Here is a 27542-nt window from a genome sequence, read left to right as displayed (position 1 = left end):
TGTCATCGTTGGTAATATAAATAACGAAACGTGTGTCTGATATGCTTTAATCAAAATCGATTCTTTTTCTTTTCCTTTTTTTCTTCCTTTTTCTTCTTCTTCTTCTTCTCCTGTTTTTGAAGGGAAAAGACAGGGGAGGAGTTTCAAGCGTGCGTCGAGTCGAGTGGCGGGTAGTTAACGAGAATTTTGGCAGTAGAATTTCGGTGGTAACGCGATCTTGGTCGATTTGTCGACAGATGCACGCCTAATTAAATTGAAAAATCGCACGGCTTCGCGAGGAAACGGATCGAGGTTAATCGAGGAAGTTGTCGTGGATGGTTAATTTGTTGACTTGTTGATAATTTTTGAAGAGCAAGGATGAAAGGAGTAAGGATTTTGATAAATGGAAAGAGGACGGACGGATTCGATTTGTGTGCACGTGACAGACATTTAATGTTACAACGGATTATTAAATAAAAAAAAAAATCACTAAGATTCTATTTATAATCACATCGTGTTGTTGAAAACGAAATGTTCTCTCTTTTCCTTAGAAGAAACGAGAAGAGAAATTCCTTAAAACTAAAAATCTCTGTCTTTGTTCTTACAGAGATTTGCAGAAAGAATGGTGGTAATATCGCAGACATAAGATTCATAAAATGAAGTTGAATTAATTCAATAATCAAAGAAGAAGAAGAAGCTGACTTGTTCCAAGAAACGAGAAGAAATCTTTTCGAAATTTATTTTCCTGAAATAAGAAAAATATTAACCAAATACCAAAATACAAAATATTTGTACATACAAATACTTAGAATCGAACGAATTAATATCCAACTTTACGGGATACCCCAACATCCACACTTTATAAAACGGACAAATTGACTTGAGTTACATCTTCAAAGACATCGAAATTCACGGAATTCTCGCTTCTAAAATTAAGAACACCGCCACCGTTCAACAATTCGAACGAGACACGTTCGAAAGATTGATCCCTCTCGTTTTCTCTAAAACGTATCTCCACGCGATTTCGATTCATTGTTCTCTCCAACGTGGTACAACAACCCTAAAACCTCCTCGAGGTTTATTTCCTTTATCCTTCGTTCGTTCACCAGAGGTGGGCTCGGTTAGAAACGAAACCGATATATATCCATCGTGCCACTCTATGATGGAGGTCGAAAGTTTCCTGGAAAATCCAAGAATTCCGACAAACCACGCATCGAAACCCCGTGTTTCCAGGAATTTTGAACAAGGTTTATATCGGTATATTCGCACCTAACGGACCGCTTCGCCGAACAAAGAATCTGAATCAGTTCTCTAGTCGCGGGAAACTCGAGAGAATATTTTCTCGAAACGGTGAACGTTCGTGCTAATGGCCACAGTGGAAAACATCGAGAATTCGTCCTGGAACGAGAATCAAGTTCTTTTTTAATGAAGGTTAGGTTACTACTCGGAAGGTATCCTTGGGACTATATTTCGTATACCAAGAGATACGCTAAATAGATCTTAGGTCTTTTGGGCGTTGAGGAGAATGCAATACGAGTTATAATTGTAACTGTGTGAAATGCGAGAATCTTCTGTTCTGGAAAATTAAATTCGTCGGTTACTTGGAACATACGCTTGGGGGAGGAGGGAGGAATATTTTGGAAATTCTAACAATAGATTCTAAATTCGATTATGTAAATAATGAGTTTAAAATGTAAAATTGAAAATTTAGTTTTAGAAGGAAATTGTAAATACGTATTTTTCTATTATATTATTTCAAACGCGATTTTGACGATAATCTATCAACAAGTCCAACGTAATATTCTAGGAATCATTTCAGTTCGTTGACTCAATAAGGACAGTACGTGCCAAGAATATCTAACACTGCTTTCCACAAAAACGTTCCGACGAGTTAATGTAACTTAGAACTAACGATAACTGGAGAATCAGCATCCAAATATTGAATAGAAAAACACAATTTCGAATTCAAAAAAAAGAGAAGACGCGATAAAAAAGAAAAAGTAGAGAATATCCCATGAAAATTGTTGTAATAAAATTAATTAAAATAAAAAAAAGAAGAAGAAGAACAAGACACAAAGTAGCCATGATAAAGTATAACACGATGTTCATTGATTGGAAAGAAAAAATGTATTCGAGGGTCACAGGAAAAATTGAATGAAAGGGGAGAGCGTTTAAGAGGATCTGACATTTATGCGCATGAATCTCGTGGATCTTGAGCGATGCTAAAAACACGAAAGAAACAGAGTCGAAAAAAAGAGGAATCGCGACGAATTAATTTGACAGGACGAACGCCTGTAACGATACAAAACAGTCACTTTATGTCCAGAGGAGAGGATCTTTAATGATCCACCGTACTTTACGCCAAAAATTTTGCGCATCGGATCGCCTCATCCTCGATTCTCTCCTCTAAATCAACAGTATTAAACGGGTGTCGCTTTTAAATCCTCCAACAAATTCGCAAACATCGGTGCAAATGTTTTACTGGGACAAACAAGCGTAATTCTTGTCCTAAGTAACAATAATAGCGACTTGTGCGAAACGAGGAAAGAAGAGAAATGCGGGAAGTTAGTAATTCGAGATCTTAAGATTAAATGCTTTATTCACAATTATAAAATATGTCTTATTAAATAGCTAGAAATTTTTTTAACTTCTTCCATAAAGGATATGATATAATGTAATGTAATGTAAGATTACGATAATGATATAAAAATGAAAATTTAACACGTAGAATGTACGTATCTTCAATAATGAATCCTAACTTTAACCAGGGATTAAAATCAACTTCCTATCTATTTAATAGGTAACTAGAAATAGGATTAAAGTAGTATCAATTTATCTACAAATTTCCTTTTCCCGTTCCCCTAGCAAAGAAAAACGCAATTCAATTAATCTCTTTTCATAAATTCTTAACTTCTTAGGCAAGGGTATTTTTACTCCGGCAGTAAATTAAAAAAGAGAAACAAAACACCATCATACCGTCATACGAGATCACATTATTATCTTCACCGAAGTAAAACAAGCTTGATCCATCCCCCATAAACTCATCCACAACAAACACAACACGCACAACTCTCCAACCTAAAATTAATCGCCTAAAATTCAACGGGTAAACGTTACGAGACTGGAATGATAAGTAAGAGAGCGGCGTGTGTCTCGGAACAGCTTAACCGCAGCCAGTGATAAAACTATCAAGGAAGAAGGACGCGTAACGACTTTGTCGACACTTTCCTTCTGGCGAGGAAGAGAAAAAAGGGGGTGGCCTTGGCGTCCAGACTTATCTCCTCTCCCCTTAATTCTCCCCCTTTTCTGCCCGAGAAGAGGAATCCAGTTCCTCGTCTCGCGAATTCTCTCCTCCCTTGGTGAATCCCCCTTCGAGCGGATTATTTTTGCCGGTGGCGCGAGTGTCGCGCGATGTCGGTCGAAAAGTCAAAACACAGGGGCCCACCCTATATCAAACGTTTAATTGGACGCTACGTAAGCCGAGCAAGAATGCGAAACGCCGTGTATAAATTTAATGAGACGCGGCTGTGTGCCCCTCCCCCGCTTGTGAAGCTCGAGTGATTTTTAATTTAAACGCAGGGATCGCGCAATTTGTCTCCGGGCCAGAGACAATCCTGGTGAAGTCTTCCGATCGAAAAGAAACGACGAAACGGAAAGAAATATAGCAGGTTGGATTTTGATTAATAGGATAAATGCTCGGATACTTTTCGTTCATCGTCGTCATCGTGCAATTATGGATAAGTTATAACGTTTCTTGAACGAGCTTCTCGATTTCCCGTAAAGGATGCGTGCGTTTAGGAAATGATATATCGAAAGTGATAAAAATAAAGGATAGGAGGGTAGAATTTAGATTTCGAGAGAGAAGTTATTGGGAACGACGTTTTTTTATGCTAAATAAATTTCTTAGAATCGTTTATAGAATCATTTGAAAAATGAGAAAAGTGGTACAATATCTATAAAATGTCGGAAATATTCGAATTCTTTATTAGTTTCTTATTGATTCATCTTCTATAATTATAGGCAGACTCATCTATTTTTATTTCGTTATTTTATAAGTGCTTCGTCGTTTCATCGTCGCTTATTGATTATAACTTTTTGAGACCACAGATAATTACAATTTTGACTAAAATTAGAGTTCGCAATATTAGATGGAAAAGATTTTCCAGAAGATGCTTTCTGAAAAATAAAAATAATTGCAATTCAGTTAATGGAATTTTACTTATGATTATATTTTTTAAGATTTTTCTTGCTCAATTACGAGATAATATCGAGATCTTTCAGAGTTGGCAATATTAGAATTAATGGAAAGGGTTTTCTAGAAGGGAATAGAAATTCGTGCTAATGAATGGTAATGGGTTCGCAGCTATTTTGACGGAGTTCGTCCGCTTCCTGCTTGAGAGATGAGTAGGCGACACTCGGCCAGACCGCTATCCGTCTTGTTCCTATACGATTTTAGTTTTCCAATTGCACGGATTTCTGGAAGATGCGTCACGTCTGATTAACGACGCCCTCATACTTGGAATACGACCCTCCTATCGTACCACCGTATTCCCACCGTGAATCACCCCTGCGTTATGTAAGTAAATCCATCATTAATCCAAAAAGAAGTCTTTTAATGTCTCGTGATTCTTCTTTTTCAAACAACTTAGCACTTAAAAGATAGATAGAGCCCTTTCTCTACAGAACAGAAATTTTCTGCACGAGTCAAGCATATTCAAAAATTCGTTTATTCCTACAAATTAGTGGTAATAATAATACAAGTTCAAACTTGTCGTATACTGCTCTTAATTGAATTAATTGAATCTGTTAGATCCTTCTACAACGCGTAATAAATCTCGAATTTATCCACACGTTCCTCTAATTCAACAACAATCGACAAAGATGAAAGAATTCGTCAAAGACGCGGATTAAGTCGTAGCGTTCAGTTTCCTTTGTCACCGTGTTTCCATCTCGGTCCATCGGACTTTTTTCTTTCCTTCTTCCTCTTTTTTCTTTTTTTACCCTTTCAGGTTGAGTCACGCTCGAGAGGAGAGGGAAGAACGAAGAAGAGCAAAAGTAGCGTAAGTTAATGTCAGTAACGCCACATCTCCCCGCAACTTGGGGTTGTCTCCACGTGCGCTGCATGCATGCACTTTTGGTCAGGATCGTCGTTGTTTCCTTGCCTTTATCCGGATAGCAATAATTCTTTCTCCTCCCCTCCCCTTCCCCTCCCCCCGAGAAATTTACGGCACGGCTTGTTGTCAACGATTTTTATCGGCTCTGTACGCACCGGTGTCATCCCCCTATTATTTTTTCACACCCTCGCTCTTCCTCGCCTCTCTTCGATTTCGTCTTCTTTTCTTCGCGAACAGGGGCTCGAATTTTAAGAGGCCAGGAACGAAGAAATACAGCTCGGTGATAAATTTTATTGCCGTAGCCACTGCGTTTTAGAAAAACTTCATCCCTTTGGGGTTGGAGAACGTTGGAGAATGGAAAATTTTTCTGAAATAATTATAATTGTTTGATTATCGTTTGTGATCATAAGTAACGAAAAAATAGGATTATAGTTTTTTTTATAGATAGATTTTGAAATATATATATATTTAATCGTGCGGATTCAATTTAATTGAATCGTAATGATACGTTGGGGATACGTCAAACGGTGCAAAGAGAGGACTTCTTTATTTGCATTCAATCTAAAATTGCTTAATTCTAATCGAACATAATTTTGAACAAGCTTAATCAGAATTAAAATCCTTAAAAAAAAAAAAAAGAAAAAAAAACAGGATTGTACGAATGAAATCATCTCTCCTCGAAAATAAATATCTCGATCTTCAAATGTTTTACAATCATTGAAATTGAAACAAACTAGATGATTAATCGATCGAAAAGAGGAAGAAGCGAGGAGGAGAACGATAAAACTTCCTCCGAAACAAAAATATTCCACTTTATTCCAATAATACGAGATCCTCTTCGATCGATCTCGTAAATTTCAAAAATCACACGCTTCGAAACGGATGAGATAATTAACAATCAACCGTAAGAAGATTTCGCATAAATCTCGTCGATCATCGTGGAAAAGGAGGAAGCGTCTGGGATAAAATCAGAGCCACGGGGTTGGGTATCGTTAGAAATCGGTGGCCTCGAACTCGTATCCCATTGGCTGATTGTCGGTGTACGACGAACCGAAGAGTTAGCATTCGCTGGTCGACGAACAACGACGTCACGTTTCTATTCCTGGCGGTGTGGACGCAGCGATATCTTTAGAGCAACGATCAGTACAGTCCGTTTCCGAGCTTTCCTTCCTACGGGACGAGGACTACGGCCTGGCCGAAGAATAAACGAAGACACCGGCGAAGATGATCCATTTCCACCATGATTATTCCTACTCGTTGCGTTCGACATCCCGTCATCGACGTCGTTTGGGTAAATCGAAATTCGTGGCCACCTCTCCCGAATTTCTCAAGTAAAAATTGATTTCGAATAGATTTGTCAGTAAGTTTATGATATTTTCGTTTATTCAATTTTTTTGATCAATTTTTTCTTAAGCTCATCTTAAGCTTGAGAGTCAAAACTTAAATTCCTAAATTATTTGCTCGATCATTGTACGAAAGATGAAAAGATGGTAATGATTTTGTTTGAACAAGTTATATTAAACTTTTTATTATCTCACACGCAAATGATCCTCTGAGAGATAATTAATTTTTTGATGAAATTTAATTATATTTCAAGCGCAGATAAATTAAATTTCCTTAAATAATTCCTAGAAAAATTACAAAGTAATAAGATTTCCAATCCAAATAAGGGAGAGGAGAAACTGAAGTTCAACTTCACTTTTAACACACCAATTTCTCGAAATTCGCCGCGCGAATTTACAGGAGAAAGAAAAGGAAATTGCACGATGAAAGAAAAGCTTAAGTCGATAGAGGAGGGCCACGTCCGTCCCCACCAAACGAATCCGAGATTCGAATGGAATACTCTCGGCACGAAGAGACAGCGCGGATTCCGGAAGCGGAGCGGCCGAACTTTCGTATCTTGAAATAAAGCGTCTTGTGCTGTCGATCGCAGTCTAGTCTCCGCGTCGAACTATCTGTTGGTCTTGGAATCGGGCCAATCATCGGTGGAAAAGAAGAGAAAAAAGGATGGCGGGAAGAAGATGGATGGCGCGCAAGAAATGGAATCTCGTAGAAAAAAAAGATTAGCAAAAAACGTTAGAATGAATATCTGGTCGAAACGATATATGCAAAAAAAGGAGGAGAAGAGCAAATTGTAGAAGAAGATCGGGTTGTAGATAGCCGTATTCCTAATGTTTCTTTTTAATTCGACATCTGATTTTTCTCTCGGTTTTTTCAAAAACGGGCTTTGCTCTGGAAAATGATAATATAACTTCTATCGAAAGTGGAGCCAGGCCAAACGCAATAATCGTATACACGGCCATCTTGTGCGCCACCTTTGTTCGCGCGTAACCAGTGAACAGTATAATCGGTCTACGATTATTTATTGGGCCAAGTTTATTTGCACAACGGACGTTTCCAACTTATGATCATACGCGCCTCGATTTTATTGTTCTTTTCAGAGGAGGGGGAAGTTAGCGTACGACCAAAACCAAAAAGCAAAAATCAAATTGAAAATTATCGAATTCGAGTATCGATAAATTGTTACCACGAGACAATGAAAATGACGCGTGAACGTGGTCAAAGTTCCGCCTGATTGTCAACAATTCCTATTCCAAGTTTAACCAAAATTCTTTTCAAACTACTCTCTGCAAATTAACAAATTCCTTCCACAAATTAACAAATTTTTTTAAAATGAAATATACGTAAAAGAGCATGTATAAAGGAAACGAGATAAAGCACAATAGATATTAAAACAGAAATTTAAAAACTCAGAAAATGTGATTGGCAAAACGTGGCAATATATAGATTGGATCGGTCAACGTTTTCATAAATCTCCGAGATGAATTCTAGTATGAGAAAATTCAATAGAGAAAATTGATTGATAAAGAGCATTATTACACCGGAAGGAGACCAGAAGAATCAAATAATCCATAGAAAATGATTCGAGCAAATTGCGAGGAGAAGCCGAGAAGAGAGGAGAATGACATAGTTTTAATGCGTTAGCAATGAATCGCGTGATAAAAGCGTACACTTCTCGTCGAAATTTCGTTAGAGCGAGGAAAAGGATAAGATAAAAAAAAAAAGAAAAGAAAAAGAAATCTATAAATCTACAATACAACAAGTAATAAATAATACCCAGGCAAAAAGTGAAAAAAAGATGGACCAATATCTTACAACGTACAAAAAAGATTACCCGTGGCCCGCGACAAGGATTAAGCGAAAACCAACCGAATTGGTTGAGTACGGCGCGTGCAAATGCCGCGATCTTCCCCGAGAGATAAAACCCCTCACTCACTGCGGCGACGATTACGATTGGAGCCGCACAGGTCCTATGGGGCGGCTTCTAGATCCGAAGCTGTATCCTGCAAAAACTGGCCCGCATCCGGAAACCGATATCACGAAATTCGACCAGCCGAGCGTATTCATGAGAAAGGTAAAGTAGAAAGGAAATTGTTGTTGAAATCGTTACGTTGAAACGATCGTTTCAGTTAGAGGAAAAATATCCTAATCTGTATGGAATTCTGCAAACCACGCCCATAGACGAAGTGATTAGACGAGTGGATGAAGATCGGTTAAAGACGACTTACCAGTTGGATTATTCCGAGAGAGGTAAATTTTGAATGAGGAACAATCGAGATTTACTCTTTTCTTAGCAAGATAGGGAAAAAATCTGCAGTTTTCGTGAAAACAAATCTCTTCGAAAATACAACAAATGTATCTTTTAATAAGACGGTTTTGGTGGCAGTGTACACATTTGTTGAAATTAATGAAAATTAACGTGTTATTTGTCAGCCCGTGTCATCGAAAAATAAATTATTTTTAAAATATCGTTGTAGCAGCGAGAATGATGGACGAAGCGGCTATGGGGCCGTGCGTTCTACCCAAGAAAGAAGAAAAGGACATAGATTGTCGACCGTCGACTCGACGGCCCAAGATCAAAACTGCGGATGCGGTGGAAAAAGTGAAGAAAGCGATCGAGGACGAACAGGAAACGCGATTACCTCCCTGGCGGTCGGAATACCAGGAGACGATCAACAGATTAGGCCAAATGATTATGAAGCACAAAATTCACGGGAAATGTTCGGTTGGACCGACATGGGCGATGAGCGCCTCCTTATAAAAAAATTAAATTGATTGTAATCAGTCGACGAATAAATCACGACCATTTTCCAAATAATTTCGAGTATCATTTGTTTTTATTTTTTCGAACAAATTGCGAGAAAATAAAATAGGAAAAAAAAAAAAAATACTTCTACTTTCGAATTAACAAACGTTTCGAGTTTCTTCATAATTTCGTTTAGTCAAAAAGTAATTGTTATACACCTTGATCGAAATAAATTATTGAACTTATCAGTTCGAATATATATATATATATATATATATATATATATTAAATACAAAAGCGGAGAAGGTTGAAGTTGGTCGATAAAGCAATAATTCGCAGCATGGAAGATAGAGAAATTACGTAGATTTAGAGGGATATATCGCGCGATTCAAATTCTGCGTAAAAATGCATAAAATATTTATATAAAATTTCTATCGACGATGCGTTCCACGGATTGGGATCGAAAATGACAACATTGTCTCCAAATCATACTCGTGGCAAATTGACCGACGAGTAAGTCTCTCTGATCATAACCTTGAAAAAAAAAAAAACGCAACAAGATTTAAATCCATTCCGATTCGATCGCCATTCCCGACTCTACGAATTCGTGGGGATCGCTTCTGTTAAAATTTAAGGTGGAGTCGAAGACCGATGGACGATCGTCGAGAAAAATCGTCTCACACGGCAACACTGACAGAGAATAATTGGAATAAAGAAATGTATCCCAATACGGTACGTTACGCTAAGAGCGCGAACAACTACGAGCAGGAATATACGAACGAGCGCGATATCCAATTTCCTGAGGAGAGATCTTCCATCGAGACTGTCACCGAGTTGGAGGAAACTGCCACTAATAAGAATAACGTATGAATAAACATCGTTTATTTTAGCATCGTTACTTAAATTGTCTGAGTGTATCTCTGTGTGTGTGCGTGTGTTTGTATGAGTCGAATTGTGATGTAGGGAAGTAAGTGCCAAAAGTGACAATTTTTGTTTGTTTTCAAATATGTGGAATACGTTGGACAACATTTGGAGATGGGAACGAGTATGAACGAGTGTAAGAAATTTCGATCGAGGCTTATATAATTAATCGAAATTACGCGTGAACTTAAATCGTAATTGGATTAGATATTAAACCGTGGTCTAAAAACACAAAATATCCAAAGTGTAGCATTACGATGTGACAAAGAGGAGAGCGGATCTTTTTGTAAAATAAAATAATAAAAATTTGATTTTGCAATCTTTATAACTCTATAAAGGTAAATAAGCCTCGATTAGCACATTTTTCGTTGCGCTAACTTTTGTATTTGTTTCAACCTCTCAGAAAGATTTTTATATTCAATCGATTCGTGTGTTTTGAAAATTATATACATATTTGATTATTTTACTTAATAATACTAAATTAATATTAAATTTATGAATTTATATCTGACTTCGAACATGAGGAAACTCTCGTATACTCGATTTATTAAAAAATGTTAATATATTTCGAACGTACAGTTTCATCATTATCCAGAAGAAACGACCTACGCGAAACCGTTGCCGAAATATAACACTGCTCTTCGCGAGAGATATCAACGATTCAACGATTACTCGGAGTATCGGATGCCAGAAGCGTTAAGCGCGATGCAAAAATTGCAAAAGCTGAAGGAGTTGCAGATGAAACGGGACATAAGCGAGAGATACTACACCCAGGAGATCAAACGGTTGATAGGGGAATATTATTTCGGCCCGAAAATTGCATCCCCGTCCGTTAGATCCGCTGGAAGATTGCAAAGCTCCAGCTTCCATCCGTCTTCCGCAGATCGATTGAAACACGTATCTAACATTTACATATTTCACTTAAAGTATTTCGCGATAAAATATTCAATCGTTCGTTTCCTATATATATATTAAAAAAGTTTTTTGGTTGAAAACCAAAGAGAATCTTTTAACTTAATAATAGGTAAAAAAAAAAAAAAAAAAAATAGAAAGAAATTTTAATTAACGATCTATTAAAATTCATTAACAAATTGATATCAGAATCTGGAGCCGTGCGGCACAATGACGACGATCACGCGGTTGGATTGCGGTTGTATTCAGGAGACGACGAGGCCAATTTTCACGACAACGAAGGGCCGCGTTCAAAGGAGGAATTGCACTCTGTCCCAGGAGGAGAAGCTTCTCAAGTTGATCTCGTTGAATCCGCAGGAGCACCTGTTTCCCTCGTTGGAGCAGCCAACCAAGGACAGATATCGCGCGAAATCGAAGAAACGATTGAATCCGCGCTCGCATCCGAAAATTCCTCCCGCCGGTGATCAAGAATTCGAGGCGGAGAACGAGAAAAAGGCCGGAGAGGAGCCGGAATCGGAGATTGTCGAGCATATACCGAGAGCATCCTCCCCCCAACAAAAATTCAGCGACACTTCGGCCACTTCTTATTGAAACGAGAATTTATTCGTTTCTTTTTTTTTTTTTTTTTTATATATACATATATCATACAAAGTGCTCGTATCTTCTATTTATATATATATATATATATATCTTATAAAATAGGTGTAATCTCTAATGTTCTTGAAACGATATGAAATTATCCAAGAGTATCAATAAACGAATAACCAAAATCAATTGGACAACCGTTTGCGTTGAATATCAGAGCGTAGAATCATGGAGTCAGTAATTCGATAAATTTCAGTTAATCGGGCAATTTATTCGATGATCAAAGGTCAAAAATAAAAATTCTCTAAATTGCAGGATGAACGATTTAAGGCTAACCACCGATTCCGTAATCGCACACATAGGTATCACGTTTTTAAACGCTATACTCCACTATGCGCTTTACAGAGCTGTCGCAGCCACGATCATGCTGATCAAAGAGACGATATTTTGGTTGTTCCGGAAGGTAGTGAAATTTCGTAGTGCGACCGACACCAACGAATCGCCTCGACCCCCCATGTCATGTAACGTTTAACGTTTAATTAATTTTCGAGGATAAATTTTTTGGTAAGAATTTGAATCGAGACTCAACATTCGATTATTTCTCCGATAATAATAATTCGAAAATTAATTATTCGCGAGAGGTTAACTCTTATTGCGAATATTTTTTCTCCTTTTCTTCTTTTCTTTTTTTTTTTTTTTTTTTAATAAGAAAGAATTAAATACAATTTCGAGAATAGAGAAGAAATTTTTGTATATTCCCTTCTTTTCTTCTTCCAATTTTTTTTTTTTTTTTTTTTTTAGAAAATGTAATTACGCATACATAATTCAAACAAATTTTCTCCCGACAGAGGCCTATGTAAATTCTGGTTATTTTCTCCGACTCGTGGCAAAATTACCGGTTACACGATGACTACCGCATTGGAAAACTTCATCACCACCACCCATCAGGATTTTAATTGGCCGTATCCGATACCCCTTGTTGTAAAACCGGCGCAACCGCCGATGAACACGGGAATCCGATTATACATGCCCAGGATCGACCCCGAGGACTGCCCTTGCGACGAACATGGCCAAAAAATTGACAAAATCAGGTGACGATGATACCAAATGGAACAATCTCATAATTTATGGAAGAAAATAATAAAAATAATTTGTAACTAAAATTAAATCGATACACATCTGAATCTGTTCGTTGAAAGAAAAGTTAAATCTTACAAGTAAAATCTTAAATTTCTTCGTGATCGTCAGATACAAATACCTAGCCGATAAGGAACGGCTGTTTTTGGATCAATTGAAACAAGTGAATCGTGAAATGGTCAATCTCACGTCGACCATGTTGGACGATACCTGCAGTTCGATGGATGAGACGATGAGGAGTGTTTATAAAACGGATTACGCGAAAAGGGGTAGGGATGATGATCGTTTGAAGGGATAATAAAAATAATCAGATAATTCGATTCGACGAAATCGATGATTTCAGGATTGCCCATCAAAGAGTACAGGCAGCTGAAGGCTGCGGTCGACTCGGCTTACTGTTCACCGTTTCCGGAGGAAGCCACCGAGATAAAAGAGGGTTACAGAGATCCAACGAGATTTCGATATACGGCCATCGAGAGACCACACATTCAGCCAGCCAAAACGATCACTTTTTGCCAAGGTATTCTCTTTCGTTTTTTTTTTTTTTTTTTTTATATCGTCATCCACGCGAAGAACGAGGCGAAGATGTATATATTTAATCATAGTTCCAGAATTATTCTCTGTATGGGACACACCTTTCACCGGCCGTTCAGAATATATGGATACGTTTAGTAAAATGGGTCTAAGCAACATGAAAAGTCAACAACAATACTTAGAACCGCAACCCTCGTCGAGAAGAAGATTAGGAGATTGCAAATTATAAAGTTATTTGATTATATATAAAAAAAGAAAAAAATGTATCTCTCTCATCCAAATGTCGAAACTGTCCATTTTTCACGGAATTAACTATATAAATATTCGATTGGATAACGAAAAAATTTCGTATATCATCTCTTGTCCGTCACATATTCTCCTAATGAATTTTCTTTTTTGATCCATATTTTTCTTTTCTTTTTTTTTTTTTTTTTTTTTAATCCATAAGAAACGATTCGACGAAGAATTTGATGCATTACATTAAATTTTATATAAAAAAAAAATCTGCCGATTCAGTTCATAGATAAAACAACTGGTTTAGGAGATATTTATTTAATTATCTATGAAATGCCTGGTATGTTTTTTTTTTTCTCACGTCCTTCTACAAAAAAGATAATAACATCAAAATGTAGATTCGTTGAAATCAATCAATGTTTGCTTGAAGCAATTTTTTAATATTATGAAAAATAAACGAGATATTCTGGATACAAAATTATATAAACGAGATGCTGAATTCTAAGGATTAAAAGAATTATTGAAAAAATACTAGAAGATAGTAGTTATTATAAAACGTAAGTATATAAAAATGAATATCTTTAGAATTAAGAAAACTATTGAATCCAAAGAAAAAAAAAAAGTGGATATTAATTAATATTTGATATTTTTCCATTTTATTTAATTCTAATTATTAGGGATAATATAGTATGCCGTTTTATTTATTTACTTTTTTTATTATTTATTATTATTTATTTTCACATTAATTATGTTTTTAAGATGTTATATTCCAGAAACTGAAGAAAAAAAAAAAATATATATATATATATATATATCGTATATTATATAAAAATTAAATAGAAATACAAAAATATATTCTATAAATTATATGTATATATATAAAAATATATAAAATAATTCATAAACATCAAATATAGAAAAACTAATTTATATATTTAAATATATGTAGATAAATATATGAAATATATATGCATAAAAATTTACATTTAAAATATGTATATATGTATATTTCTATGATACATAAAAATATAAATGTATAATAAAATATATATGAAATAAATATTAAACAAAAAATTAATATATAAAACATATAAAACATAAATTGAATCGAATAAATTTTATTAAGGTTTTTAATCAATAGATTAGATTAGAAAATAATAAAGATAATCACGTATAACGGAGCCATTTGAATGTATAAAAATAGACAAAGAGAGTAAATAGTTAGAAAAAGATAGAGATAGAGTAAAAATATTGAAATCAACGCCATCTTCAGAGTGCCGCAAATGAAACTCACGAAGAAAGGACAGAAGATAGTTAGAAAAGGATAGAAATAGAGTAAAAATTGAACTGCTGGCGCCATCTCTCGAATATTTAGAAAACCTTTCCTCAAAGAGTTTCTCTTAACATTTAAAAGATGGCGCTGAACTTAAATTCTTAATCTACTTTATCCTATCTTTTAAAAAAGTGTCTTCGGTACTCGAGAGATGACGCTGACGGTCAATTCTTATTCTCTATCCTTTTCTCACTATTTTCTATCCTTTTTATTTATGTTTAATTTGCGGCACTCTGAAGATGGCGCTGATTTCATAATTTTTACGTATCTCCATCTTTCTTGCATCATTTGTTCTCCTTGTCTAGCACGTTCTATTTGATTTTAGCGCGCGATCATACGAAATATAAATCGAACATACTTTTATCATTTTTCTTTCGAAAATAATGTGTCTTAATCTTTAATGGAGGCAACAAAAACTTAATATCATCTAGTTTTATTGAAAAATAAACAAAATATTAATTCAAAAATTAATTTAAATTTATAGTTTAAAATCAATATTTAAAACATTTCTTCGAAATAGTTGCTCTTATTACTTAAAAGATGACGCTGAACTTCGATTCCTACTCTATCTTATCTTGTTTTTGAAAAAGTGTCTTTGATACATAAGAGATAGCGCTGACGGTCAATTCTTCTATTTTTATTCTTTTCTATTATATGTTCTCTTTATGTAAATTAGTTTCATTTACGGCACTCTGAAATTGGTGATGATTCTAATATTTTTACTCTATTTCTGTTAAAATCAAAACGGGATATGGATATATGTATTCGTATCTATTAGAAATGTATAATGTAATAAAAAAATTATATTAAAAAAATGTATAAATTAAAAATTACGTGTATTAAAATCTGATTTCATATATTACACAATATTTAAACACAATAAAATATGTTAGATATTTTTAATTTGTAAAATAGGTTAGTTATTTTTAATTTCTTATGTTAGTGAATATTTTAATTATTTTAATTAATTGAAAAATATATATATACATAAAAAAAATACGACCTAAAAAAAACATATGATTATCTAACATTTATTTATCATTGATTATAACCAATTAAATATGAATTGATCAAATTATATATATTATTATATACTATTTTAAAACATCTTATATTTTTTCTTTTTAATCGTATTAAAAACTATTTGAGACAATGAGCAATTTTTGTGAATTTTTTCCTACGGAATATAATCGTAGTTATAGAAAAAAGAAAATAGAACCAGCTAAAATGTAATAAAATTTTTAAAAAATGTACAGATAATATTACAAAATATGAAATTTTAATATCCGAATTTTACATTTCTAGAATATATTATGAAGATTATTTCACGAATCGTATAGAGGAAGGAGAAATCGATCCTCGTATAGCATCGATTCCTAAAGAATTGGATGAAACTGCTAAACAATTGGTTTATAAACATATTCTTAATAATCTGCAATCTGTTTATCAAATCAACTATAAAAATCCTTGTAAGCTATGTTATATGACGAATAGAACAAATAATTTCTTTAAAAAATTAATTCATAATGAAGTATAGGGATTTCACGAGATGAAATAGAAATTGAGGAAAAGGAAAAAGAAAAAGACTTACAGAGTGAACTATTGGCATATATTCATGATTTATATTTCAAACCTCATACAGAAAAAGTCCTTGCACCTCCGGTAACAGCAAAAAGAAGTGAGTGGAAGATAGATATTTTACATATAATTTTCGAAAATTTCAACTTTACTTAATTTCAATTTTATTTAATATTTTATAAAAATAAAGTTTAATATATATATAAATATATTTAGTGCTTGGTTACATAAGACCACAATTATTACATGCAAATCTTTCGATGTATCAACACACGTTTAATCGTACGGGAGCAACAGTGATAATGGAAGGATATGAAAATAGAAATTCCAGAAAGAAAAAAATAGAAGAAACAAAAAATAATGATAAAAAACTTTGTACGAGTTCAGATTATGAAAATTAAATAATTTAATTTTTTTATTTATTCATACATACTTTTTCGTATTTTCATATAATTTAATATATAATATCAGCGATTATTAAATTATTGTAAATTAAATATATAATAAAAATACTTCTTATGATATTATTCCATAAATGAAAATATATCTAAAAATAATTTATTTATTTATTTTTTAATATAAATATGTATCTAACATTATTACATAGATTTTATGTATATTTTTGTATTCTTTTTTATGTGGAAAAATAAAAATATAAAAATATTTAAAAATCTAAAAATTAAATAATATCTATAATTTACATTATATAATTCTTTTTTAATTTAAGTAAGATTTCAAAAATGATTTCTCATTGTTACAACTATGCAATAATACAGAAGCAATTTTATTTATTAATCTTTTAAAACATTCAAAACATTAAATAACAAAATAATATTTTCGTCATATTTCAATCATCGTTATTTTAAAATTATCTTAGTGTACAGTATAATTTTTAATGATTATATGTATGTCTCTATATGTTCCATATGGTATCTACACAAGTAAACTGATTTTCCTTGTGTCATGGCATAATTAATTTGTAAATATACTACGCAGTAAATACAAAAATCTAAAGATGTTACGAGATGTTTTAATACATTTAATCATAAGTTTTATCGGCGTAATTATTGCTATATCAGCATTTATCGTATTTTTTATTGTATATAACAATGTCGACGTTGGATTTTGGTCGATCTTATCAGGTTAGCAGTTCTTTTAATTTTACATGATAAACTTTTATTATAAACTATCTAATAACATTTTATAATACACAAATTAATTATAAATTGGTAAAATTTTATAATATAAGAAATAAATATGTAATTATATTAACAAGTTTTATTTATCTATTATTTTTTATAACAAATAAAAATTATCTGTTTTGTGCACTTTGACCACTATATTTTACCTATAGAACTTTGTTTTTTCATTTAAAAGTTATGTAATTTTCTTTTTAATACCTTTTAATATATACATTATTATTTTCTATTTTGTTCATTTTAAATATATTATATTTTGTAAATATTATTACTATAAAACTTCTATATTATCAATGCTAAATATAAACGATTTATACAATAAAAAATATTTTTATTAAATTAATTTGAATTTAATAAAAATTTAATATTAAAATTGCATTTTTATATATTACACAGGTACATTAGCTGCAGTTTGTTTTCACTTGCACTGGGTCAAAGGAAAAGAACGTTTAGAAAGATGGCATTCTCAAATTACATTAAGAAATCTAAATATTATTGGTTTTATAAATGCAGTGGCAGGAATTACAGCGCTAATTTGGTATCTCTTTCTCACATTTTATTATAAAATACGTAAGTATATTATTTAATTTCTTTAAATGAAAACTTTATTTGCTTATTTTTTATATATGTTTTATTATAAATTTTCTAATCAAATATATATAAAATAAAAATAAATAATAGTAATGTATTTTTCTAATATTAAAATTACATTTTTTACAGCAATTAAACCTATTGATGAAAGTACAGTAATATCAGCTGTTTGGTCTATGATTTGTGGAAAATGGGGTATTTTCTTAATGTATTATACTCATAAATATGAATTAATTATTCGAGAAGGATCTGTACCCATATTAATAGAAAATAATGATTAAAATTTTTTATATGAATAAATACAAAAACTTTTATAAGAAATAGTTTATTAAAAGTAGTTATAATATAAAAAAAATGTTTTATTAATAAATAAATATATTTTCCTAATTATGATATGAAGTTAAATATACATATAAATATATTATTCCTCTATATTATTTTACTTCTTTTTTATAAAATAAAATTGAATTTTTAATATTATATATTATACTATATTTATATTTTTAAGAAATTATCATTATTTCATTATTTTATTATTTAAAAATTTTACAGAATATAGATTACAATATATTATTTAAATATCACAGTATAATTGTTTGTATTTATAATCATTGTATTTATAAATATCAAAATGCATAAAAAAATATAGAAGTCCATATAAAAATACTAATTCAATTTTAATGATATATTATTTTTTTAATTTAATAATATAAAATATTTTATAATTGTATAAACATCATGTACATAAAAAAAATATATATATATATTATGTAAATTATTTTTAAGCTGGTGTCAGCTTATACAATGGATAAATTAATGTATAAATACTGACAATTGAAGATATCATACCAAGTATACCAATTGTTCCAGGAGTTAATTTAGTAAAACCAAGTGCTGTCAATGGAATAAACATATCACAGCCATTTTTAATTGTATCTATAACAATACTTTTATGATTCCTTAGATGATACAATAATTCATATTGTCTCCATAAATTAGATGAGAATTTTGGTGCTCTCATTAATACATCTTTTCCTTCGGTTTCAAGAATTTTTATGATTTCATAAATATCTCTTGTAAGATTCATAATAATATTCATTAACCAATACTTATTAGCTATTTTACTCCATTTTTCTATATTAACTCTAAGTAATCCTACACGACCAATCCAAATTATATGATCTGCTAATAAAAACAGAGCATTGGCAATTTTTGATAGAGTCAAAGTGACTCTAATGGTTACTTCTGGATATGTCATCATTTTTAAAGCAGAATATAAACTGTCCAAACATCTCCCAAGGCGTAACACTATAAAAAATAAAAATAATATATTGATAACAATAATAATTACATTAAAATAATAAATATCAATTTAAAACAAATAAAATACATTTTCTAAAAGAACTAAATGTATATTCTAAACTTCTTAAAATTTCTGCAGAATTTTGTGTACTGTGACTTTTCTGAGCATAATACCAATAAACTCTGCTTCCATATTGTAATAATCTGTAAAAATAATTATATAATATTAATTTTGTGTATTTATTTAGTTAATTATACAAATAATTAGAAATACATTTCTAATTTTAAATATAATTAATATATATTTTTATATATTAAAAAAAATTAATATATACTTTTATATAAAATTTTATTAAAAATATTTTTGAGTACATCATAATAAGAAAAATAAATTACAATATTCATGAAGTATAATATTAAGTAATAGAATACAGGTTATGTTAAATAGAAAAATTTAATATTATACTAATGAAAGACAATAAAAAAGAACTTATATATTTAAATATATTTAAAAAATAAATAAATTGTATACCTAATAATTCTGTCTCTGCCTATTGTTTGTTCATTTAGTTTTATTATTATATCCATAACGCGCTTTCAAATAGCGTAAATTATACTTAAAGAATATAATTTTTTATTTAAAAGAGATTTACAAATTCCGCACTGTAACGTTTTTATTTATAAGCACATATAAACAATTAAAATATAAATTATTAATATTATTACACACATATATGAAACTTAACCCAACAAATTAATGTGCAAAGTTCTAAGCTCTAATATCTAAAGACTAATGACATAATTTTTTATATTCATAATTATGATATTGCAACGTAATCTCGAACTTTGTTTTATAATACTCATAACATACTTCAAGTAAAATTGATTGGCCAAGTTTATACACAATAAATGCATAAAATATATTTTATGTCATCAGCGCCATTGAATATTTGATTTGACAAACCCGCCATTTTCAAATACTTTAAATATAGTCATCATGAAAGAATAAAATTAACATCAATATTAAATTAAATTTCTTTAGATAAACATATTAACTATATTACTTACATAGTTATTTCTTTTATGAAAATGAATTCTGATGAAAGATGAAATTTGTTATTAATGAATGAAGAATAATGTTAAGTACATTTGGAGTATAAAAATGGATATAAAATGAAGTGCATGCAATAATAAATATTACATAAAATGATGAAAAAAAATGAAAGCATAATTTATATAACAATAATTGTACTTTTAAAAAGCTGAAAAGCTAGTTTTCCCTATTTATGAATTAATAAATTACGAATTAATTTATTGTAGATAAGTCTCACAGAGAATGAAGAAAAACACATACAAAATGATGATTATGATTGTTTATCATGAGATAAAGAATCGCGCACATATGATATAACTGACATTGCTCGTCCTTTATATCTGAATCCTGGTGTAAGTAAAAGAATATTCACTGTAACATTCCAATAAAATAAGACAGTTATTTATATATTCATTATATAAAAAAATAATTAAATAAATTATTTAAAAAGTTATTACCTGTTATATAAAACAGCAGCAAATTATTAATTGTGCTTCCAATCCATATACAAATAATGAGACAAGTTATTATTCCTGCATAATACTGCAGCATATAAAAAATAGTTTATGACAAATTTATAACAGTTTATATTTTCCTTGTAAACATTTTACTTAATATTTATTATTTAAATATTAAATTCATTAAATTTAACTTACAACATTAGGACGATCATTTCTTGTCTTTAACATTAATTTCCATAAACTCTGTAATTGTAAAATTATGATAGATAAATTTTGACAAATTTCATTTAGTTTTTTCTCTTTCTGGCCTGTCCATTTATTAACAGGACTTAGTAAAGATGATACAGGTGGTACAAGATAATCAACCAAAGCCAATATAAGAAGAGAAACAGATATTATTGTAAGTATAGCAGGTTCCAACATCCATATCAAACTATAAAAAACAAATATATAACATATAAAAATAATTACTAACTGGCATAGTATATAAATTTTATTTTAAATTTAATATTAATTTTCATTATTTTAATATTAATCATTATTTTATATATCATAATATATTAAAAATTTTTTAAATGAAAAATTTAAAAAACTAGACTATAAATATATTTTTTATAATATTATAATATTATAAAATATATAATATATAAAATAAAATAATTTAATTTATAATAGAAAATACATAAATTTTTTATATTTTCACTTACAAAAATATTGTGGTTGTAATTCCAAGTATAAGACCAGGATACCAAGATCGTTCCCATAATAAAATAGAATTTAATGGAAGTATCACTTCACGCCAACATTCCATTCTACGTTTTAATTGTTTCATATGCTTTTCCTGCAATTAGAGTATATTATTTCAGAACAAAAATGAGTGTCACTGTCATTGATTTTTCTACCAGTAGGATTATATGATTTGATATGTAAGAACCTGTTTAATTAAGTGTTAAGTAAAATATATTAATTATATTTTAAATATTCTATATTTTTAAAAAACATATAAAAATCGTACCCTCTCTATTGCTGCACTATCAGCCATTCTAGCTATTAAATAAAATATTCAAATTCGCTCTGAAGAAGCAATATATTAAGACAAAAATTTAAAAATACGTCCAAGTTATAGTACAATGCAAACACAATATCCAGACTTATATTCCATTTCATTCAAATATTTACTTATTCTTTAATTTAATTATGTGATGTGTCTTTAATAAAAGTCCGAGATGCCGGATACTTTTGCTTGAAAACACACGAAATGATGAAGAATCGACTTCTAGTTTCGAGATTATTGTAACTCGCACGCGATTGGCTATCAGTTCAAAATGTTGGTTATTGTAGGCGATACTGTGCTGATGTTGTGACGTTAAAGATTTTCTAACAGTATACCTTAAACAATCGCGTCTTAAACGCGTTTAGTTGAAATTTTATTCAAAATTTGCTAAATATGGCTGCTGTAAGTTCTGTGAGTACTTAATAATATATACTAATTTTAGTTCGCAATCTTTTAACAGCGGTACTTCTTGTTTATATTCTGGTTAAGGAAATAAATTTCTCTCAATATATTTATCATTGAGTAATAAATTATCTGTCTAATTTATTTTTTTAGATATCAAATGTCGAAAATCTATCTCCACAAATTATTCGACGTGTAGCTAAAGAAATGAGTGAATTAGCTGCACAACCACCCGAAGGTATTCGTGTAATCTTAAATGAAGAAGATGTTACTGACATTCAAGCTATCATAGAAGGACCCTGTAAGATTAAAGCTCTCACAATTATTCTTTTTATAAAATTTCAATCAATTATTCTGGACTGTTTAAGAAGTTGTATAATTTTTAAATTATAACCTATTCAAATGTCAGATTTTACATGTATATACAAATATGTCTATATTTATATATGTACATATACATATACAAATTTGTTTTTATCAATTATAAAAGAATATTATTTACATAATTAATTAAAATTGTACTTACTCACATGCAATATCACATAGATAATATTTTTTTTATAATATAATTTTTAATATTTTACTTAACTGTTATTACAAGTTTTTATCTAACATTATTTAGTTTATATAATTTCTATACATATATAATGATTGTTTCATCTATTAAGATTTGTGTTTATCATAATATTTATAAGTTAAAAATTTAAATTCTTCTAATACCAGCGGGAACGCCATATGCTGGCGGTTTCTTCAGAGTAAAATTAGCTCTTGGAAAAGACTTTCCTCAAGGACCACCAAAGGCATTTTTCCTTACAAAAATTTTTCATCCAAATGTTGCAAAAAATGGAGAAATTTGTGTCAATACTTTAAAAAAGGATTGGAAATCAGATCTCGGAATTAAACATATATTATTAGTAAGCTATTTATAAATAAAAATATTTAATTGTAATTAATATAACTGATACAAATTATTTAATTAATTGATTAATATAAATAGCATATCTAATTATTTTATATTTACAGACTGTAAAATGTCTCTTAATAGTGCCAAATGCAGAATCTGCTTTAAATGAAGAAGCTGGTAAATTACTTTTAGAAAGGTATGATGACTATTCAGAGCGAGCAAAAATGATGACAGAAATACATGCACAGGTATATATACATACACACACACACACACATACATATATATAATGATAATGTATAATCAAGTTGAATTTCATATATATAGTGATAGATAATAAAAAGCAAATTTATGATTTAGGGAGGTGGAAAAGGTAGCAAAGCAGGTTTGGAAAGTTGCACATCCTCTGAAGTTGGAGGACCTCTGCCTAAAAAGCATGCAGGAGATAAAAAACTATCAGCAGAAAAGAAAAAAATATTAAAAGATAAGAAGAGAACACTTAAAAGATTATAAAAGAAAAAATCAACATAATTTATCTATCTTTTATAATTTAAAACACTGGCGTGGTAACGTTGCCTCATATTGTACACAATTATTGCATAGTAAAAATTTATTATCTAAACTCGACTGATCTTATTATTAAGTATTTAGAAAATTAATTCTAGAAGCATTAAAAATGACTTCCTAAGATACAAACAAGTACAACTTTGTAGTGATCTACTTTACAATCAAGAGTGGAAAATAACATATACCACTCTATGGTATCTATTAGTGAATATTTTTACATATGTACAAAATGATACCTCGTGTGACTATTTAAATTAAATAAAAAATGTTCTTCAAAAAAATATTTGTTTCTTTTTTTTTTAACAACCATAATTATCAAGTTTGCATATTAAATATAGTTAAAATGAAAATTGTCTTTAAGAAAGATAAAATATAAATCTTTGATTAGATGGGAAATAAAAATTATTTCATTCTCAAGAACATCGTTCTTTATTAGGTAATAACTCGTCAAACTTTCTTTGCTTCAGTCTTGTACCACTGCATTGCCATTCATACGCTGTATGAATAAAACCATGTACATTGTCTTACAAGTCCATTACTGCACAGTAAAATGTTTTATTAGTAGATGACTAGAGGATAACGGTGTCACAGCCTTATTCCACTAGAAGCTATTAGCTACACATAGTGGTACTTTATATTATTCATAATAAAAAACAATTCATTAAAATTTACATAAATCTGATGCTACTAAACATAGTAATACACATACACATGTTATAAGGTGTCCAATGTATAAACTATGTTCAAAGATGGGTTCCTAAATATTTAATATTTAATTATTCATAAAAACTAATTAGATTGAGGGCTAGAAGCACTTCTGTAGTTTGATAAACAACAACTTTTAAAGATGAATTTTACTGTATTTTTCATCTGATAACCACACACGCACGATAGTACATACAAATCCATACAGTCTTTACATCATTAACTTTTTATTATCTTTTTTTGTTTTTGTTACGGTATCATAAAAAAATCTATGAACTCCTACAAATCATTTTTCTTAAATGTCTGTAAAAATTGTATGCCAATTTTCAAAGAAACCGTCAAAAATAAAAGAGCCATTTATAAGAGAAATTTTTTATAACATTTTTCTAATGATATAGTTATACTTATTTTTATATATTCTCATGAAAATTAGGGAAACACATTGTATCGTGTTAAGTCAGATCAAAACAAAATGTTAAAAATGTGAAGGTTTGTGACGTTGTTACTTTACTTCTTTCACATAAGCTTCCAGTTCTGCATCTAATTCTTCGGCGGTAGGAGTTTTTGTCGCTTGTCGACTGCCCCCTCTGCCACCACGTCGGCCAGTTCCACGACCTACAAAAAGAAGAAAAATATATTAATACATTTTTTAAAAAGATAAATTACTTATATTTTTTAATGTAAATCAATTACATACCTCTGATGGATCCTGCTCCACGGTTACCCCTAAAGCGGGACTGAGGTCTCTGTGTATAATTACTGCCGCTAAGTCTCGGGCCTCCACGGATAGATGTGACTGGTATTTCAGAGGTAGCAACTTGTATGTTCATTTCACGACCTGCCGATGTATACCACATATTGCAATAATAGATGTGAATAGTTGTGCAAATCATAATTCACAATAACTTCTTTGAAATTTGTTTTTCTTTAATGTCATCCCATGTTGGAGTATTTATGGAAGGATAAAAGAGAAAATGCTCAAACTGTATGTTGCTAGGTATAAACTGGAGACCAGATTAATAAGTGATACTGAAACCCTAAATATAGGCGGAATTTCATAATTAAAAAGAGACATTCAAAGCAAAACTTATAGTCCAGACATAAATTTAACTACACACCATCTAAGGGTACGCCATTATATTGTTTCATTGCTTTAATAGCATCTGCTCTTCTTTCAAATATAACATCTGCAGAGCCTAATGATCGACCTGACCTATCGTAATGCACTGCTGCTGACTTTAAGGGGCCAAATTCACTAAATAATTCCTAAAGAAACACACAAATATACAACATTATTATAAAAATATTTATATTATATTTAATAATTAAATATATAATAAATAAATAATATTAAATAATTATACAATATTAAATATTTTAATTTCATTTTTTTTAAATTGAAATTTTTAAGAACAAAATTTATATTTCTTGTAAATTTTAAATTGAAATTTATATTTATTTTAATTTAATTAATATTAAGATAATTATTATATTAATTTATTTATAATAATTTTAATAATAATTATATAAATAATTATTTTATTTTATATTAATAAATTTTTATATTTTATATTAATAAATTTTTATATTTTATATTAATAAAAATATTTAACAATTTTATATAAGATACCTGAATATCTGAATCTGATACTCCAAAGTCAAGATTTGATACAAGAAGCTTGGTTGTTCCTGCGCTACCTATTGCACTTCGGCCAACCTTTTTTACTCCATCAAACATGTCGTGTTTCCATGCACTGTTTACATCACCCTATAAATGAGATTATAAAAAGGTATATTTCTTATAATATAAGTATTCAAATATTAATTTCATGTGCATTTTAAAACTAAAATTTAAATTAATAAAAAATATTTTATATGTTATTTATTAAAAATTTTGATTTTATTATTTTTGATCTTATAAGTTCTATGTTTTTATATTAATATTCAAATAGATAAACAATCAAATGTATAAAAAAAATAATACACATAAACGTCCTTAAAATCATTAAACGATTCTATTATAAAAACGCATAGTTCAATAATTTTTTCAAGAACTTAAACTGAATAATCTTTTACAATAAATAATATATCAATATAATAGAACAAAAATTATATCAATCATATTCTTATTTCATAAAATATTGTTTGACTTTAAAATACGATCGTTAATCTATCTACAGATTAAACTATTTCGTGCATAAGATAAAAATAATATGATAGTTTTTGATATATGATACACGTGGCAAAGTAAATATAATGTAAATAGCAATAAGAAATAGAAATAATTTCTTACCCTTGTGTATGGAAGAGAATTTCTTGTAATGCCACCACGATTGCGTCCCCGCATGACGCCACCAACTCTTTGCGTTCTGCGTGCTCCTCTACGAGGTGAATTACCGGCACCTCTTCCCCGTCTGCCAGTACCGCCACGTGGTCTACTTCCTTTATTTTGCTTGATAATATCATCAAGACTCATGTCTATTTTATCAACCATCTTCATTTGTGCTGATTTTCGAGTAATGACACGGCCACGCGAAAATGAATAAAACCAACCTCTTTCGTCTTCGTAATGATGGCGGCGAACGAAGACGAAACAAGCGCGCACAGAAACCTGGGAATAAAGACCGTAGATCATAGAATGATTCCTTAGAAACACCAACTGTATATATTATAACTGTATCCTTTATCGATTAGAGCGCTCTCTAGTAATAAATTATCAAAACAAAATAACAGTAACTTTTTGAAATTAATATTTAAATAAATATTACTTTTTATTAATAAATTATATTTTTTAAATTAGATTATAATAATATTTATTTAATTTAATTATGTACACAAATATATTTCTTT

At 30.2% G+C, this 27542-nt stretch overlaps 8 protein-coding genes across 14 annotated transcripts; 5 read left to right on the top strand and 3 right to left on the bottom strand.

Moving 5' to 3' along the window:
* Positions 1-6238: 6238 nt before the first annotated feature.
* LOC100866099 (uncharacterized) lies at positions 6239-13981 on the top strand. Of its 3 annotated transcripts, none has more exons than XM_086915292.1 (6): positions 6239-6453; positions 12004-12162; positions 12447-12689; positions 12847-13004; positions 13079-13255; positions 13341-13981. In XM_086915292.1, the coding sequence occupies exons 3-6, from the start codon at positions 12505-12507 to the stop codon at positions 13496-13498; spliced, it is 678 nt and encodes a 225-aa protein (XP_086771418.1). In that variant the 5' UTR covers positions 6239-6453; positions 12004-12162; positions 12447-12504; the 3' UTR covers positions 13499-13981. The 3 variants fall into 3 exon arrangements, with proteins under 3 accessions (XP_086771418.1, XP_086771419.1, XP_086771420.1); XM_086915293.1 differs by lacking the exon at positions 6239-6453 and adding an exon at positions 11759-11960 and having other exon boundaries at positions 12062-12162; XM_086915294.1 differs by lacking the exons at positions 6239-6453; positions 12004-12162 and adding an exon at positions 11782-11960.
* On the top strand, positions 6764-9252 carry LOC100865725 (uncharacterized). The gene is made up of 3 exons (XM_003691393.4): positions 6764-8508; positions 8564-8684; positions 8912-9252. The coding sequence occupies exons 1-3, from the start codon at positions 8233-8235 to the stop codon at positions 9193-9195; spliced, it is 681 nt and encodes a 226-aa protein (XP_003691441.1). The 5' UTR covers positions 6764-8232; the 3' UTR covers positions 9196-9252.
* LOC100865977 (uncharacterized) lies at positions 9257-11787 on the top strand. The gene is made up of 4 exons (XM_086915291.1): positions 9257-9693; positions 9816-10044; positions 10681-10998; positions 11203-11787. The coding sequence occupies exons 1-4, from the start codon at positions 9647-9649 to the stop codon at positions 11602-11604; spliced, it is 996 nt and encodes a 331-aa protein (XP_086771417.1). The 5' UTR covers positions 9257-9646; the 3' UTR covers positions 11605-11787.
* A 1529-nt stretch (positions 13982-15510) lies between the features above and the next one.
* On the top strand, positions 15511-18594 carry LOC100867995 (uncharacterized). 2 transcript variants are annotated; one of them, XM_012495670.2, is made up of 5 exons: positions 15859-16065; positions 16142-16305; positions 16374-16514; positions 18010-18183; positions 18334-18594. In XM_012495670.2, the coding sequence occupies exons 1-5, from the start codon at positions 15989-15991 to the stop codon at positions 18483-18485; spliced, it is 708 nt and encodes a 235-aa protein (XP_012351124.1). In that variant the 5' UTR covers positions 15859-15988; the 3' UTR covers positions 18486-18594. The 2 variants fall into 2 exon arrangements, with proteins under 2 accessions (XP_086771414.1, XP_012351124.1); XM_086915288.1 differs by lacking the exons at positions 18010-18183; positions 18334-18594 and adding an exon at positions 16631-16956 and having other exon boundaries at positions 15511-16065.
* On the bottom strand, positions 18514-20466 carry Pex11ab (peroxisomal biogenesis factor 11ab). The gene is made up of 4 exons (XM_086915289.1): positions 20237-20466; positions 20039-20169; positions 19595-19710; positions 18514-19512 (listed from the first exon to the last, which is right to left on the bottom strand). Exons 2-4 carry the CDS (start codon positions 20092-20094, stop codon positions 18986-18988), a joined length of 699 nt encoding a protein of 232 aa, XP_086771415.1. The 5' UTR covers positions 20095-20169; positions 20237-20466; the 3' UTR covers positions 18514-18985.
* Positions 20163-22513, bottom strand: Arl6IP1 (ADP-ribosylation factor-like 6 interacting protein 1). The gene is made up of 5 exons (XM_003691336.3): positions 22076-22513; positions 21768-21901; positions 21256-21493; positions 21058-21142; positions 20163-20971 (listed from the first exon to the last, which is right to left on the bottom strand). The coding sequence occupies exons 1-5, from the start codon at positions 22100-22102 to the stop codon at positions 20871-20873; spliced, it is 585 nt and encodes a 194-aa protein (XP_003691384.1). The 5' UTR covers positions 22103-22513; the 3' UTR covers positions 20163-20870.
* LOC100867759 (ubiquitin-conjugating enzyme E2 S) lies at positions 22117-24268 on the top strand. Of its 4 annotated transcripts, none has more exons than XM_012495673.3 (5): positions 22117-22516; positions 22670-22817; positions 23240-23430; positions 23540-23668; positions 23781-24268. In XM_012495673.3, exons 1-5 carry the CDS (start codon positions 22508-22510, stop codon positions 23931-23933), a joined length of 630 nt encoding a protein of 209 aa, XP_012351127.1. In that variant the 5' UTR covers positions 22117-22507; the 3' UTR covers positions 23934-24268. The 4 variants fall into 4 exon arrangements, with proteins under 4 accessions (XP_012351127.1, XP_012351126.1, XP_012351132.1 ...); XM_012495672.3 differs by having other exon boundaries at positions 22332-22525; XM_012495678.3 differs by having other exon boundaries at positions 22379-22516; positions 23540-23616.
* A 558-nt stretch (positions 24269-24826) lies between these two features.
* Positions 24827-27422, bottom strand: Ref1 (RNA and export factor binding protein 1). The gene is made up of 5 exons (XM_003691334.3): positions 26986-27422; positions 26323-26460; positions 25811-25958; positions 25390-25530; positions 24827-25307 (listed from the first exon to the last, which is right to left on the bottom strand). Exons 1-5 carry the CDS (start codon positions 27325-27327, stop codon positions 25195-25197), a joined length of 882 nt encoding a protein of 293 aa, XP_003691382.1. The 5' UTR covers positions 27328-27422; the 3' UTR covers positions 24827-25194.
* Between the last annotated feature and the right edge of the window lie 120 nt (positions 27423-27542).

Source organism: Apis florea, unplaced genomic scaffold, assembly GCF_048593485.1.
Source record: "Apis florea isolate Af1SG1 unplaced genomic scaffold, ASM4859348v1 contig_3772_pilon, whole genome shotgun sequence".
Classification (NCBI taxonomy): domain Eukaryota; kingdom Metazoa; phylum Arthropoda; class Insecta; order Hymenoptera; family Apidae; genus Apis; species Apis florea.
Note: the sequence above shows the minus strand (reverse complement) of the source record. Positions and strands in the feature narration are given on the sequence as shown.

Excerpts from the sequence above, each read along its gene's own strand:
- LOC100865725 (XM_003691393.4), top strand. The coding sequence starts at position 8,233 with ATGGACCAATATCTTACAACGTACAAAAAAGATTACCCGTGGCCCGCG. Across the intron at positions 8,509-8,563 it reads CGAGCGTATTCATGAGAAAG|TTAGAGGAAAAATATCCTAA; the intron begins GTAAAGTAGAAA and ends CGATCGTTTCAG. Across the intron at positions 8,685-8,911 it reads GTTGGATTATTCCGAGAGAG|CAGCGAGAATGATGGACGAA; the intron begins GTAAATTTTGAA and ends ATATCGTTGTAG.
- LOC100865977 (XM_086915291.1), top strand. The coding sequence starts at position 9,647 with ATGACAACATTGTCTCCAAATCATACTCGTGGCAAATTGACCGACGA. Across the intron at positions 10,045-10,680 it reads CTGCCACTAATAAGAATAAC|TTTCATCATTATCCAGAAGA; the intron begins GTATGAATAAAC and ends TCGAACGTACAG. Across the intron at positions 10,999-11,202 it reads CCGCAGATCGATTGAAACAC|AATCTGGAGCCGTGCGGCAC; the intron begins GTATCTAACATT and ends AATTGATATCAG.
- LOC100866099 (XM_086915292.1), top strand. The coding sequence starts at position 12,505 with ATGACTACCGCATTGGAAAACTTCATCACCACCACCCATCAGGATTTT. Across the intron at positions 12,690-12,846 it reads CAAAAAATTGACAAAATCAG|ATACAAATACCTAGCCGATA; the intron begins GTGACGATGATA and ends CGTGATCGTCAG. Across the intron at positions 13,005-13,078 it reads AACGGATTACGCGAAAAGGG|GATTGCCCATCAAAGAGTAC; the intron begins GTAGGGATGATG and ends CGATGATTTCAG.
- LOC100867995 (XM_012495670.2), top strand. The coding sequence starts at position 15,989 with ATGAGCAATTTTTGTGAATTTTTTCCTACGGAATATAATCGTAGTTAT. Across the intron at positions 16,066-16,141 it reads AAAATAGAACCAGCTAAAAT|AATATATTATGAAGATTATT; the intron begins GTAATAAAATTT and ends TTACATTTCTAG. Across the intron at positions 16,306-16,373 it reads AATCAACTATAAAAATCCTT|GGATTTCACGAGATGAAATA; the intron begins GTAAGCTATGTT and ends AATGAAGTATAG.
- Pex11ab (XM_086915289.1), bottom strand. The coding sequence starts at position 20,094 with ATGGATATAATAATAAAACTAAATGAACAAACAATAGGCAGAGACAGA. Across the intron at positions 19,711-20,038 it reads GGCAGAGACAGAATTATTAG|ATTATTACAATATGGAAGCA; the intron begins GTATACAATTTA and ends TTATTTTTACAG. Across the intron at positions 19,513-19,594 it reads ATTTAGTTCTTTTAGAAAAT|TGTTACGCCTTGGGAGATGT; the intron begins GTATTTTATTTG and ends TATTTTTTATAG.
- Arl6IP1 (XM_003691336.3), bottom strand. The coding sequence starts at position 22,102 with ATGGCTGATAGTGCAGCAATAGAGAGG. Across the intron at positions 21,494-21,767 it reads ATTACAACCACAATATTTTT|TTTGATATGGATGTTGGAAC; the intron begins GTAAGTGAAAAT and ends TGTTTTTTATAG. Across the intron at positions 20,972-21,057 it reads GCTGCTGTTTTATATAACAG|TGAATATTCTTTTACTTACA; the intron begins GTAATAACTTTT and ends GGAATGTTACAG.
- LOC100867759 (XM_012495672.3), top strand. Across the intron at positions 22,818-23,239 it reads AGCTATCATAGAAGGACCCT|CGGGAACGCCATATGCTGGC; the intron begins GTAAGATTAAAG and ends TTCTAATACCAG. Across the intron at positions 23,431-23,539 it reads GAATTAAACATATATTATTA|ACTGTAAAATGTCTCTTAAT; the intron begins GTAAGCTATTTA and ends TTATATTTACAG.
- Ref1 (XM_003691334.3), bottom strand. The coding sequence starts at position 27,327 with ATGATCTACGGTCTTTATTCCCAGGTTTCTGTGCGCGCTTGTTTCGTC. Across the intron at positions 25,959-26,322 it reads TATCAGATTCAGATATTCAG|GAATTATTTAGTGAATTTGG; the intron begins GTATCTTATATA and ends GTGTTTCTTTAG. Across the intron at positions 25,531-25,810 it reads TAATGGCGTACCCTTAGATG|GTCGTGAAATGAACATACAA; the intron begins GTGTGTAGTTAA and ends ATACATCGGCAG.